General features: G+C 46.4%; 1 protein-coding gene across 2 annotated transcripts in view; it reads left to right on the top strand.

Moving 5' to 3' along the window:
• btk (Bruton agammaglobulinemia tyrosine kinase) overlaps positions 1-15,109 on the top strand; it is a 424,430-nt gene that overhangs the window by 120,986 nt on the left and 288,335 nt on the right. For both annotated transcript variants that reach the window (XM_041196306.1, XM_041196307.1), the window contains exon 12: positions 1,071-1,145. In XM_041196306.1, coding sequence (XP_041052240.1) covers positions 1,071-1,145 — 75 coding nt within the window. The remainder of the gene's footprint in view (positions 1-1,070; positions 1,146-15,109) is intronic.

Genomic DNA, 15,109 nt, shown 5'->3' with positions numbered 1-15,109 from the left:
GGCACTTTACAGCCTTCCCGACTGAATATTAAATTCAACAACTTTAGGTCTTGAGCTCCCTCCTCCATTCCCACCCCCTTTCTGTTTCCCCCTTCCTTTTGTTTTTTTTCCAATAAATTATATAGATTTTTCTTTTCCCACCTATTTCCATTATTTTTAAGTATTTTAAAATATTTTATGCTCTCCCCACCCCCACTAGAGCTATACCTTGAGTGCCCTACCATCCATTCTTAATTAGCACATTCGTTTAGATAATATCACCAACTTTAACACCTATGTGTTCTTTTGTTGTATTGTTGGTGACATCTTTTGATGATCTGCTTCTATCACTGCTTGTTTGTCCCTACAACCACACCACCCCCCTCCATTCCTCTCTCTCTCTCTCCACCACCCCCCCCCCCACACACCTTAAACCAGCTTATATTTCAACTCTTTCTTGGACTCGAACTCAAGTTCTGTCGAAGGGTCATGATGACTCGAAACGTCAACTCTTTTTTTCTCCGCCGATGCTGCCAGACCTGCTGAGTTTTTCCAGGCAATTCTGTTTTTGTTTTGAATCCCACCATGTCAGATGGTGGAATTTGAATTCAATAAAAATCTGGAATTAAAAAGTCTGGTGATCACCATGAAACCATTGCCAATTGTCGTAAAAGCCACCTGGTTCACTAATGTCCTTTAGGGAAGGAAATCTGCTTGTCTGGACTACATGTGATCCAGACCCACAGCAATGCAGTTGACTTTTAAGTGCCCTCTGAACAAGGGCAATTTGGAATTGGCAACAAATGCTGGCCTAGCCAGTGATGCTCACATCCCTTCTAAAAAATAAACACATTTGAACTGGGATAAGGTATCCACAGGGGGAAGGGATCCCTTTTAAATTAACCTTGTTGTGACCAACCAAGGATGTTGAATATAGGAGAAGAGCCAGTTCCTTCTTCCTCAGCTGGGAGCATAACAAAATTGGGGTCTTGTTCGGAAAGTTAACAAATTAGGGGACCTCGCCTGAGAATTGGCCGTAACAGTAGCCCACAATACTTTATTAACAGATTGCCTTTATTCATCCATTGTAGGGCTTGTTACCAGGTTACGACACCCGGTGTCACAGCAGAGCAAGAAAGCCCCATTGACGGCTGGATTTGGTTACGGTAGGATTTGGTTATGGTATTATGTAAAATTGCAAAGAATATAAAGAAACAGGCCATTCACTCCAACTCATCCCTGCCTGTGTCACGCTCCACTCAAGCCTTTCCTCATCTAACTCGACCAGCATAAGCTTATAGTCACGTCTCCCTCATATGCTTTTTCTTGCTTCTCCTTAAATCCATTTACTTTATTCACTTCAACCATTCCCTGTGGCTGCAAGTTCCACATTCTCACCACTCTCTGAGTAAAGAAGTTTCCTTGCAATTCCCTATTGGATTTCTTGGTGACTCTTATATTGATAGCCTCTAGTTTTGCTCTTCTCCACAGGAGGAAACATTCTCTCTGTATCCACTCTATCGAAATCTTTCATAATTTTAAATACCCTGCACCTCTATTAGGTCACCTCTCAACCTTCTCTTTTCAAGAGAAAAGAGACTCAGCCTGTCTATCCTCTCCTGATAACCATAATCTTGCAGTTTTGGTATCATTGTTGTAAATCTTTCTTGCAACCCCTCCAGTCTCTCTGTATCCTTTCTATAATATGGCAATCAGAAGTTATGCACCACTTCAAGTGTGGTCTAAAAAGGTTCAATACAGGTTTCACATAACTTCTCTACTTTTCAAATTTAACCCTCTAGAAATAAACACTAGTGATTGTTTTTATTATAGCCTCATTAACCTACATTGCTGCTTTTGGTGATTTGTGTATTTGCATCCATAAATCCCTTTGCTCCTCTACTGCATTTAGATTCTTATTTTCCAAGCAATATGTGACCTCCTTATTCTTATCAAAATGTAATATCGCTTATCTATGTTGAAATTCATTTGTTAATTATCTGCTCATACTGCAAAAACTTATGGTGCAATTTGGCTATAGTTGGGTTTGGTGGTTGGGTTTGGCTACTGCTGTGTTTGGTTACGGTTGGGTTTGGCTATGGTAGATTTGGTTTTGGTAGGATTTTCCCTTCTCAGCTGTTGTGCCTGTACTGTGGTAAGTTGTTACGCTCCCTGTAGAGATAATTTGTAAAGAGATATTTGAATTTCCAATGACTGACTGAGAGGATCACATGATAAGATTTCAAGTTTTTAAACTTTAACTGTAGTAAACAACCAAAAGCAACCTTGTCTAAACACCAATCAGTAAGCAACTGATACTCTCTTCAGAAAAGATTCTCCATGTAACTTTTAAAATGACCAAAAGATCCCTCTCCATGGTTATATTTCACTCTGCCCCTTAAGTGGACATTTCATTCTCCAGGAACCAGTTGAAAGTTATACCCAGCGCCCAATGACTTGCTTCCTTTTCTATTTCCAGCCGGATAACTTCTATTTCCTTCGTTTTCCTTGTAAGGGTTATCCTGGATATTCCTGCCTCTAGCCAAAGCTAGGCAAATCTTCCAGCCTCATTAAAATCCTCATGGACCTGATCTCACCAATCCAGATGTGAACTCCCACTCACATCCTATGTGATGAATAACAGAAACCGCCTGCCTCTATCTCTTTACTCTCTCTCTCTCCCACAGTTTCTTGCAGAATAACCATGGGCAGAAAATTGAGCTCGGTGGGTAAAATGACATGCGATGACGTTGGGCAAGCATCCCGACATCATCGCGCAGTGCTGCACTATTTTGGTTGGTAGGCACGACCGGAGTTGGCAGCGCGCCAGCTGACAATTAAAAGGCCTATTAAGGCCATTAAAAAGATAATTAACTTCAAATTTACGGTGCATGTCCAACGCCAAGTGGCCTTTGCACTTTTTAGGAAACCTCATCCACGGGCAGGATGAGGTTTCCTAAAGCAAATAAAAATAAAATAAAAATTTTACACTTGAATTAAAAACATTTCCCTGCTCATATGAGACACTTGGAGACTAACAATCTATCCGCTATCAGCATAGCTGCTCTGGTCATTGTTCATGCGTGTGAATATCTTGCACTTTTTTCTGAGTGAATAAATCTGGGCTGCACTGTCTCCAAAGCAACTAAACCACCCAGCATTGTCATCAAGCAGGTTTCAGAGCAGGTCACATGACTCCTTTCACTCCTCCAATTTACATTAAACCCAAAACATAAACTTATAAACTTCATGTTTGAAACAAAGTACGAAGGTGGGAGAATGTTAAATAAGAGGCAGCTAGAGTCATTGTCTGGATCACTGGGTCAAGACTTTGATCTGGTTAAAATTCAAGTGGTTTTTTAGAATGTAAATAAGCTCAATCCCATTGCTGTCTCTCACACAGTAACTTTGTCCTTTTTATTTTTCACTATTTATCTTTTGGGTCCTTTCCTTATACCCTACTGTTTAACTCTGTTTGTAGGCCTCTGTCAGGTCCAGTGTAAATGGCCAAGTGACTATAATAGAAACGTTTAAAATGCTGAAAGAGTGGATGGGTTCAATAGAACCAGGCTGTTTCCAGAGTTTCAGGGATTAACAACAAGGAACCGTAGACTAAATGTGAGAGGGTAGGAGAAACATTTTCAGACACACAGTTGAGAGACTGTGGAATTCACTTCCATAGTTCACAGCTGAGAGAGAAACTGTGACACTGACATGAATGTGAGGGAGAACGGGAAAAATACCAGGGAATGGGTGGTAGTTATTTTTATTCATTCACGGGATCTGGGCTTTGCTGGCTAGCCTAGCATTTATTGCCCATCCCCAGTTGCCCTTGAGAGGGTGGTGGTGAGCTGTCTTCTTGAACCGCTGCAGTCCACATGGCCTAGATACACCCACAGTGCTGTTAGGAAGGGAGTTCCAAGATTTTGACCCAGTGACAGTGAAGGAACAGCGATATATTTCCAAGTCAGGATGGTGTGTGGCTTGGAGGGGAACTTCTAGGTGGTGGTGTTCCCATGTGTCTGCTGCCCTTGTCCTTCTAGATGGTAGTGGTCGTGGGTTTGGAAGGTGCTGCCTAAGCAGCCTTGGTGAATTTCTGCAGTGCATCTTGTAGATGATACACGCCGCTGCTACTGTGCATCGGTGGTGAAGGGAATGAATGTTTGTGGATGTGCTGCGAATCAAGCGGACTGCTTTGTCCTGGATGGTGTCAAGCTTCTTGAGTGTTGTTGGAGCTGTACTCATCCAGTCAAGTGGAGAATATTCCATCACACTCCTGACTTGTGTCTAGAAGATGGTAGAGAGGCCTTGGGGAGTCAGGAAGTGAATTACTTGCCGCAGGATTCCTAGGCTTTGACCTGCTCTTGTAGCCACCGTATTTATATGGTTAGTCCAGTTCAGTTTCTGGTCAGTGGTAACCCCTAAGATGTTGATAGTGGGGGATTCAATGATGCTAATGCAATTGAATGTCAAGAGGCAATGGTTAGATTCTCTCTTGTTGGAGATGGTCAATTCCTGGCACTTGTGTGGCACAAATGTTACTTGCCACTTGTCACAATATCCAGTCCTGGATATTGTCCAGGTCCTTCTGCATTTGGACGTGGACTGCTTCAGTATCTGAGGAGCTACAAATGGTGTTGAATATTGCACAATCATCAGCGAATACCCCCACTTCTGACCTTATGATGGAAGGAAGGTCATTGGTGAAGCAGCTGAAAATGGGAGGGCCTAGGACATTACCCTGAGGAACTCCTGCAGTGGTGTCCTGGAACTGAGATGATCGACCTCCAACAACCACAACTATCTCCCTTTGTGCTAGGTATGACTCCAACCATTAGAGAGTTTTTCCCCTGATTCACATTGACTCCAGTTTTGCTAGGCTCCTTGATGCCACACTCGGTCAAATGTGGCCTTGATGTCAAGGACAGTCACTCTCACCTCACCTCTGCAGTTCAGCTCTTTTGTCCATGTTTGAACCAAGGCTGTAATGAGATCAGGAGCTGAGTGGCTCTGGTGGAGCCCAAAATGAGCACCAGTGAGCAGGTTATTGTTTAGCAAGTACCGCTTGATAGTACTGTTGGTGACCCCTTCCATTACTTTACTGGGTAGACTGATGGGGTAATTGGCTGGGTTGGATTTGTCCTGCTTTTTGTGCAAAGGACATACCTGGGCAATTTCCCTCATTGCCAGTTAGGTGCCAGTGTTGTAGCTGTACTGGAACAGCTTGTACTGGAGCAGCAAGTTCTGGAGCACAAGTCTTCAGTACTATTGCCGGAATATTGCAGTGCCTTTAGCCACTTCTTGCTATTACGTAGAGTGAATCAAATTGGCTGAAGACTGGCATCGTGATGCTGGGGACCTCCAGAGGAGGCCAAGATGGATTATCCACTTGGCACTTCTGGCTGATGATTGTTGGAAATGCTTGAGCCTTGCCTTTTGCATTGATATGCTGGGCTTCTCCATCACTGAGGATGGGGATATTTGTGGAGCTTCCTCCTCCAGTGAGTTTAATTGTTTAACTGTCCGCCATCATTCAAGACTGGATGTGGCAGGACTACAGAGCTTAGATCTGATCCGTTGATTGTGGGATTGCTTAGCTCTGTTTATCAATTGCTCCTTATGCCGTTTGGCACACAAGTAGTCCTGTTTTATAACTTCACCAGTTTGACACCTCATTTTTAGGTATGCCTGGTGCTGCTCCTGGCATGCCTTCCTGCACTTTTCATTGAACTAGAGTTGATCTCCTGGCTTGGTGGTAATGGTAGAGTTGAGGATATGCCGGGCCATGAGGTTACTGATTGTAGTTGAGTACAATTCTGCTGCTGCTGATGGCCCATGTTCATGGTTGCCCAGTCTTAAGCTGCTAGATCTGTTCAAAATATATCCCATTTAGCACGGTGGTAGTGCCACACAAAACGATGTTGGGTATCCTCAATATGAAACGGGACTTTGTCTCCACACACAGTCACTCCTCACAATGCTGTCATAGGTGGATGCATCTGCGGCAGGCAGGTTGGTGAGCATGAGGTCAAGTACATCTTCCCCTCTTGTTGGTTCCCTCGCCAACTGCTGCAGGCCCAGTCTAGCAGAATCCTTTAGGATTCGGCCAGTTTGGTCTGTAGTGGCGCTACTGAGCCACTCTTGCTGATGGACAACAAAGTCTCCCCCTTGCTACTCTCAGTGCTTCCTCCAACTGGTGTTCAACGTGGAGGAGCATTGATTCATCAGCTGAGGGGGATGTGGTATGTGGTAATCAGCAGGACGTTTCCTTGCCCATGTTTGACCTGATGCCCTGAGACTTCATGGGATCCAGAGTTGATGTTGAAGACTCCCAGTGCAACTCCCTCCCGACTGTATACTACTGTGCTGCCACCTCTGCTGGGTCTGTCCTGCTGGTGGGAAATGACATACCCAGGGATGGTGATGGTGGTGTCTGGGACATTATTTGTAAGGTATAATTCCATGAGGATGATTATGTCAAGCTGTTGCTTGACTAATCTGTGAGATAGCTTTCCCAATTTTGGCACCAGCCCCATGTGTTAGTAAGGAGGACTTTGCAAGGTCGACAGGGCTGAGTTTTCTATTGTTGCTTCCAGTGCCTTTTAGATACAACTGAGTGGTTTGTTAGGCCATTTCAGAGGTCATTTAAGAGTCAAACACATTACTGTGTGCATGGAGTCACATGTAGACCAGACCAGGTGAGGATGGCAGATTTCCTTCACTAAAGGACGCTAGTGAACCAGATGGGTTTTTACAACAATCGTCAATGGTTTCATGGTCATGATTAGACTTTTAATTCCAGTTTTTTTATTGATTTCCTATCTGATGTGGTGGGATTCGAACCCTGGACCCCAGAGTCTCTAGATTACTAGACAATAGCGCTGCTTCACCACCTTCCCCAGTTGGGAGGGAGCAGAGGTTGAATGGGGAGAAAGCAAGAGGGAGTGGAGAGGGATCAGGGAAGATGTGTGGTGAGGGTGGGGGGGAGGAAACAGAGAGGGAGCAGGGAGGTAGCAGAGTGGGGAGAGAGCTGAGGGGAACTGGGGAGGGAGTGGGGAGAGTGGGGAGGGAACAGAGTGGGAGCAGGGAGGTAGAGTGAGAGTGGTGAGAAAGCTGGGGGGGAGTGGGAAGGAAGCAGGGAGAACGGGGAGGGAACAGAAAGGGAGCGGTGAGGTAGCAGAGGGAGAGTGGTGAGAGAGCTGATGGGGACTCGGGAGGGAGCAGGGAGAGTGGGGAGGGAGCAGGGGGAGAGACGGGACAGAAAGTGTGGAGGAAGCAGAGAGGGAGAAAGGAGAGAGCACAGGGAGAGATCTGGGGGAGATTGGGGAGGGGATGTGGAGAAGAGTAGAGAGGGGGCGAAGCCGAGGTTAGGAAATGCAGAAGAATGGCTTTCCCTCAGGTCCTGTGAAATGTAACTACTTCACCTACCTCAGAATTTGCTCATTTTCAACTCAACATCCCTGCTGTCAGCCTTCACTGCGGCTTAGGAACACCTTACGCAGCAGATGCAGCCCAGACATCTGATGAGGAACAGCAGGAGCAGTTTCACCAACAGCAACAACACTAACAGTTCTGCCTTCTCTGCAGCCACATGCTGCTCCATAGGACAAGTGGGATGGATACACAGCTCCAGTTCGAAGGAGGCACTATCCCCGGCACAACACAATCAGCTTCCTCAACATGACGGAACAACAATGCCTCAAGAGGCCCAAGCTTTCATGGTAAGTTGCTGCTGACATCTAAAGCCTCCTGGGACAAGACCGCCTTCCAATATGGTCATGTGGACACACACTGCCAGTGGCCATCAAGGTGACCACAGCCTGAATTTCTTCACCTCTGGCTCCATCAGGGATCTGCTGCTAACATCACCAGGATCTTCACAATCTGCTGCCAACAAGCATATCTCCAAGTTGACCAGCGTCTTGTTATCCAAGGCTGCTACTTGTGTCCATTTTATCACAGATGAGGTCAGTCAGAAACTGAACACCATTGGTTTTTCTGCAGCATTGGATCCCCCTGGGTACAGGGAATTCTTGATGGCGCATACGTGGCTACAGGTCCGGCCCCGGTTCTCTGCCTCTCCCTGGAGTCGTGCACTCTCTTTTCGCGCAATGAGAGAAAACGGAGAATTATTAGTGTGAGAAGTGAAATGTGTGCAGCTGACAGAATGAGAAGACTCATGAACTGTGACTGTGAGGGAATGGGTATGCAACAGGATGAGGATGAGTGTCTGTTCAGACAGAGATATGGGTGCTTAAAGAGAATGTGTGCAGTATGTAAGATGTGTCGCTTAGAGGAGCATTGTGCAGGATAGTGCTTGGGAAGTCAGCAAGTGGTAGTTGCACCTGAATATGGTATGGCACTCATCTTTCCGGACCCAGTGAGGTCATTAAATCTTTTCTGACACAGGATGCAGGTGCTTGTTCCAATTTCTGTTGCTGGTGTTGGAATTAAAGCTGGTAAATGTCTTTTGCATTCTCTTTCACTCTCCTGCCACCATTTCAAATGAGATAATCCACCACATTCCTGCTGACAGCCTCCACTACTGCCAGCCATGTGCAGGACTGACTTCCTCCTCCTCCCTTCTGACCCTCGCCACTTCCAATCTGACCTTGAGGAAAGAGTCAGGCAACAGAGGGGGAAGCCTTCCTACCTCATCTTTCCATGCTCTTGCCTCCAGTATTCTCCACAAGCAGAATTTTCTGTAGCCACTCTGACCTCTGTCAGAGCCTTCATTGACAGTGTGAGGGATATCATCACACCCACACTCTGTGATTGGTCTGGAAGTCTGGAACTGGGGATGCTAATGCCATGACTGAGTTAAAGAGTCACGGCAAATCCTGCTGACAGAAGAAATGAATCCTGACCTGCGACCGGCCTCCCTGCTGCTTTCAGTCCTGTAAGGATAACATTCTGTCAGAGAGCCACACAGCAGAAGGAGGCCATTTGGCCCATCATGCCTGTGCCAGCTCTTTGAAAGAGCTTTCCAATTAGTCCCAGTGCCCCTGCTTTTTCCGCATCTTTCTGTGAATTATTCGCTTTTCAAGTATATATATCCAATTCTTGATTGAAAACTAGGTGACAGCCATCAGCATTTGGACTTAAGTGGCTTCCCCCTTATTTTGAAATTGTGCTTCCTGGTTCTAGACTCTCCAGCCAGGGGAAACATCTTACCTGCATCCCCCGTCTATCCCTTTAATTATTTTGTAGGTTTCCATGAGATCACCTCTCATTCTTTGAAACTCTAGAGAATACAGGCCCAGTTTCCCAATCTCTCTTCATAAGACAGTCCCACCAGCCCAGGAACAAGTCTGGTGAACCTTAGTTGCACTTCCTCTATGGCAACAATATCCTTCCTAAAGTGAGGGGACCAAAACTGCACACAGTACTCCAGGTGCAGTCTAACCAAAGTTCTATTTAATTGAAGCAAGACTTTGCTACTCCTGTACTCAAATCCTCTTGCGATAAAGGCCAACATACCATTAGCCTTCCTAACTGCCTACTGCACCTGCATGTTAGCTTTCAGTGATTTATTGACCAGGAGACCCAGGTCCTTTTGTAAACTACACTTTTTAATCTCTTACCATTGAAGAAATACTTAGTGCATTTGCTCCGTGTCTAACATTCAGACTCTGAGGCTTGGATGCTCTTCCCTGAGATACAGCTGACCCTTCCAACGGCTGTAAACTCCCTGCTAGTGAGATTTAACCTCTAGTGAAAGCACTGGCACTAGCAGAATAGCGGAAAGTCTCTGTAGATGTATGGCACAGAAAGATCACAAATATAGACCACAGTGTGTGAAATAAAGCGAAGCAACTGGACTGCCATGTACACAGCAGGAAGCTGCACAGCTTTCATTCTTTTATACACTTTCACTCAGACCGTCTGTAACCCACCCTCACCCCCCACCCTCACCCCCCCTCAACCCAGTACTCACTTCCTGCATGAAGATTCTGGTTAAACTTGTTGAGGGTTTTTCTCATTGTGTTAGAACAGTTTAGTATAGTTTGCTGAGAGAGGAGGTGTGAGAACAGCTTGTGCAGTGGTCAGAGTTCTCTTAGCTTTCTGTTGCTGCAATATTGTGATGATAAACAGCTTCATGTTTAAACCAGCACCAACTTCATGAAGAAATTACAAACTTTATCTTACAAGCACAGCTACAATCTGTCCCTAGACAATGCTGAAGCGAGCCAGGAAAAAAGAAGGACTTACATTTATATAGCACCTTTCACAATCTCACCACATCCCAAAATCTTTTGCAGCTAATGAAGTACTTCTGAAGTGTAATGAATGTTGTAATGTAGGAAACATGGCAGCCAAATTGCACACAGCAAGATCCCACAAACTGCCATGTGATAATGATTAGACAATCTACTTATAGTGATGTTGATTGAAGGTTCAGACACCTGGGAGAATTCCCACTCTTCCTTCAAATTACAACCTTGGGATCCTTTACACCTGCCTGAGATGGCAGATGGGGCCTCGGTTTAACGTTTCATCCAAAAGACAGCATCTCCCACAGTACAACAACCCTCCATACAGCACAGGAGTGTCGACCTGGATTATGGGGCTCTATGACATGGACCAGTACAGGCTGAGGACTGTAAGGGCAAAGCTAGTGGAACAGCGAGATTAGCTTTGGATTGCTGCAGCAGAGACACCATGGGCAAATTGGCCTCCCCACTGTGCTGTAACCCTTGTGGTTCAGTGATGAGGTTCCCTGTGCTGTGTTGATCTGTCTTAGCCAGTGCTAGTGGTTCAAGTTCTCTAATTGGGCTCAGTGCCCTAGGGAGGAATGAAATTAACCACAGCTCTTGCTCCTGATCACTAACTGATGATCCCTGCTAGAAATTGCGTTTGTGTGGAAATTAGACTATGTGAGGAGCAGGCTTCTCATGCATGAATGACCATCCATCCAGTACTCACAGCATTTCTTCATGCCTTAGGTTCAGGTAAAATATTCCAGGGGAAGGGCTGAGGCCTCACAGTGCAGACACTAGTGGAAGGGCTGAGGCCTCACAGTGCAGTCACCGGTGGAAGGGCTGAAGCCTCACCGTGCAGACACCAGGGGAAGGGCCGAGGCCTCGAAGTGCAGACACCAGGGGAAAGACCAAGGACTCACAGTGCAGACACCAGGGGAAGGGCATAGGCCTCACAGTGCAGACACCAGGGGAAGGGCCAAGGACTCACAGTGCAGACACCAGGGGAAGGGCCGAGGCCTCACAGTGCAGACACCAGAGGAAGGGTTGAGGCCTCACAGTGCAAACACTAGTGGAAGGGCTAAGGCCTCATGGTGCAGACACCAGGGGAAGGGCCGAAGCCTCACAGTGCAGGACGCTAGGATCTGATAGTTTTTGAAGCCCAGGTCAGTTCAAAGTATCGTCCTAATTAATAGTTTGGTCACTGGTAAATGTTTTGATAGTACGTTTCATTGCGCTTGCGGTGTGCTTGACAATTACATAACATTCAACTCACTGACCTCCTTCAGTTAATTTGGAACATACGTACATACAAATTAGGAATAGGAGTAAGCAATTCATCCTCTCAACCCTGCTCTGCCAGTCAATAAGATGGTTTATCTAATTATGTTCTCAATTCCACATTCTGCTTACCACTTTGGCTTCCTTGTTAATCAAGAATCTATCTACCTTAGCATTAAAAATATTCAATGACCCTGCCTCCACCTCTCTCTGGGGAAGAAAGTTCCCAAGATTCTCAACCCTTTGAGAGAAAAAAATTCTCTTCATCTCCATCTTAAAAAGGAGATCCCTTATTGTTAAACTGTGCCCCCCCCACCCCGGTTCTAGTCTCACCCACAAGGGGAAACATCCTTTTAGCATCCACCTTATCAATTCCCCTCAGGATCTTATATGTTTCAATAAGAACTCCTCTCATTCCTTTAAACTCCAGGCCCAGCCTGTCCAACCTTTCCTCATAATATAACTCCCACTCCATTTCAGATATCAGTCCAGTGAACCTTCTCCAGGAAGAGGCATACAAATTGGCCAGAAAAAAACAACAGACCTGAGGATTGGGAGCAGTTTAGAATTCAGCAAAGGAGGGATTGATTAAGAAGGGAAAAATAGAGTACGAGAGTAAGGTTGCGGGGAAAATAAACACTGACTGTAAAAGTTTCTATAGGTATATGAAGAGAAAAAGATTGGTGAAGACAAATATAGGTCCCTTACAGTATGATACAGGGGAATATATAATGGGGAACAAAGAAACAACTGACTAACTAAATACATACTTTGGTTCTGGCTTCACAAAGGAGGCCACAAATAGCATACAGAAATGTTAGGGAACACAGGGTTTAGTGAGAGGGAGGAACTGAAAGAAATCAGTATTAGTAGGGAAATGGTGTTGGGGAAATTGATGGGATTGAAGGCCGATAAATCCCCAGGGCCTGATAATCTACTTAAGGAAGTGGCCCTAGAAATAGTGAATGCATTGGTGGTCATCTTCCAAGATTCCATAGACTCTGGAACAGTTCCTACAGATTGGAGGGTAGCTAATGTAACCCCACTATTTAAAAAGAGAGGTAGGGAGAAAACAGGGAATTATAGACCAGTCAGCCTGACGTTAGTAGTGGGGAAAATTCTAGAGTCCATTTTAAAAGATTTAATAGCTGAGCACTTGGAAAATAGTGGCAAAATTGGACAGAGTCATTACAGATTTACGAAAGGGAAATCATGCTTGACAAATCTACTGGAATTTTTTAAGGATGTAGCTAGTAGAGTTGATGAGGGGGAGCCAGTGGACATAGTTTCTTTGGACTTTCAGAAGGCTTTCGACAAAGTCCCACATAAGAGATTGGCGTGTAAAATTAAAGCACATGGGATTGGGGGTAGTGTATTGAGATGGATAGAAAACTGGTTGGCAGACAGGAAACAAAAAGTAGGAATAAACAGGTCTTTTTCCGAATGGCAGGCAGTAACTAATGGGGTACCGCAGGGATCGGTGCTGGGACCCCAGCTATTCACAATATATATTAATGACTTAGATCAGGGAACTAAATGTAATATCTCCAAATATGCAGATGGCACAAAGCTGGGTGGGAGGGTGAGCTGTGAGGAGGATGCAGAGATGCTTCAGTGTGATTTAGACAGGCTGAGTGGGCAAATGCATGGCAGATGCAGTATAATGTGGATAAATGTGTGGTTATCCACTTTGGTAGCAAAAACAGGAAGGCAGATTATTATCTGAATGGCTATAAATTGAGAGAGGGGAATGTGCAATGAGACCTGGGTGTCCTTGTACACCAGCTGCTGGTGCAGCAGGCGGTGAAGAAGGCAAATGCTAAGTTGGCCTTTATAGCCAAAGGATTCGAGTACAGGAGTAGGGATGTCCGCCATGGCGGATGCCAATCCCGCTGGAGGTTGCCGTGTACCCGTTTTGCATCCTGCTAATGGGGTGCAAAGTAAGGCCTGACTGGAATTGTCCCACCACGCCAGATTTACCGTTATACCAGCAGGAAAACACGCTGCTCCAGAATATGTCTGGACAAGTGTGACGTGCAGGATTCTGCACTTACTGTTAGGGCCTTGGTTAGGTGAGAAAGGAAGGTCACTAGGTTTGACTGGGAGAGGAAAGTATGCAGAGGTGGCGGGGTCGGGGAATGAAGGTGTCAGGAGCTGATGAAGTTTGGTGGGGGGGAGGAGGAGCGAGTATAGGGGAGGAAGGTGTAACGAGGGCAAATGTGGCAAGAGGGGAGGTAGGTGTAAGGGGAGAGGAAGATGTAAGGTAAGAGTTTGCGGCGGGCGGGGGAAGGAGTTCGGAGGGAGGAAGGAGTTTGGAGGGAGGAAGGTGTTCAGAGGGGAGACGGAGTAAGAGTAGAGGAGGGAATAAGGAGGGGGGGGAGTGCCCAAGTGAACATGCAAGGGAGGAGTCTGTGAACTCAATAATTGCCTCCTGGGGAGCAAACTGAGGGTGGGCATGGTGGGAGGTATTGGTAAGTGTGAGAGAGGGCAGAGTGAGCCAGAAGAGTGGGAGGGTGAGGGTGCATTGGCAGTGGTAGAAGTGACAGCGAGGCTGGTTGGTGGGCACTCATAGGGAGGCACAGACCCTGAGGGTGGGAAGGAGGACGTTGGGGAGGTCAATGTGGATGGGGGTGGGATTTTTAGGGAGGTAGGGAATGTGCGTATTCACCTGGATATCCTGGGAAGAAAAGGGTTCTGGCTGGTAGGTGATGGTGGGGAGGTGTAGGATGATGTCAGGGGGGTTCAACAGTGATGGGAGAAGGACATTGGTGACTCGGGGAGAGAAAAGGGTGGGGGAGCTGAGCAGAAACGTAACGGCTACCATTTTTCTCAAATCGAAAGTGAGCGGAGCCGCATGTTGGATGGGCACAAGTGCAGCATGGGAGTGTGATCAGTGGGTGGGTGGGCGGAGATGCAGGTCAGCTCAGGTGGACAACTGAAAGAGAACCCCAGCAGGCAGCATTGAAAATGCTCAGGGCAGTAGGATGTGTGTGCATGGGAGAATGGCCCTGCCACATACACATCCCCCTCCAGAATCACTCATGGTTCAGCTGCGTGCAGCTGAACTGCAGGTAGTGGGGGGGATTCACGAAGCCAGTAAATGAAACTGAAAGACACCATTACACATCATTCAGCAAAAGTGAATATATTTTCAGATTATAAAGTGACAAAATGTGTTCACTTGTGCAACCATTTGTCATCAGAAATTCTTAATTTTTCTAGGTCAGCACTTCTTCTATGTGCTGCCCTCACATCCGCAGCAGGGATAGAGACAGCCTGTGCAATGGTTGGCCCTGTTGCCTCTGATGACTTCGGCATGTGTCCTCTGGAGAGCCAAGGCCTTGGCGGTTCCGGCTTGCTTTGGCTGTTCTCCTGTGGGTCAGCTGCTCCCTCTGCGGTGATAGAGGGTGAGGTTGAGGGAGTCACGAGCAAAGGGGATTAGGAGGGAGAGGCCAGCCTCTGAGGTTCCTCAGTGGATGACCCAAGGGTGTCCAGCTGCTGCTCTTCCTCCCTTCAGGTGCTTGAGGGGCCCAGGCCTGACTCTTTGAGGGGAGGAAAAACCAGGAGGAACATCGAGGTGCCCCGTTTCCCTCTCATGTTGCCACTGCAGGAACTCACCCATGGCTACTGCGTTGGAGTACATGTCTGTG

The sequence above is a fragment of the Carcharodon carcharias genome, chromosome 9, assembly GCF_017639515.1.
Source record: "Carcharodon carcharias isolate sCarCar2 chromosome 9, sCarCar2.pri, whole genome shotgun sequence".
Taxonomy (NCBI): Eukaryota; Metazoa; Chordata; class Chondrichthyes; order Lamniformes; family Lamnidae; genus Carcharodon; species Carcharodon carcharias.
Note: the sequence above shows the minus strand (reverse complement) of the source record. Positions and strands in the feature narration are given on the sequence as shown.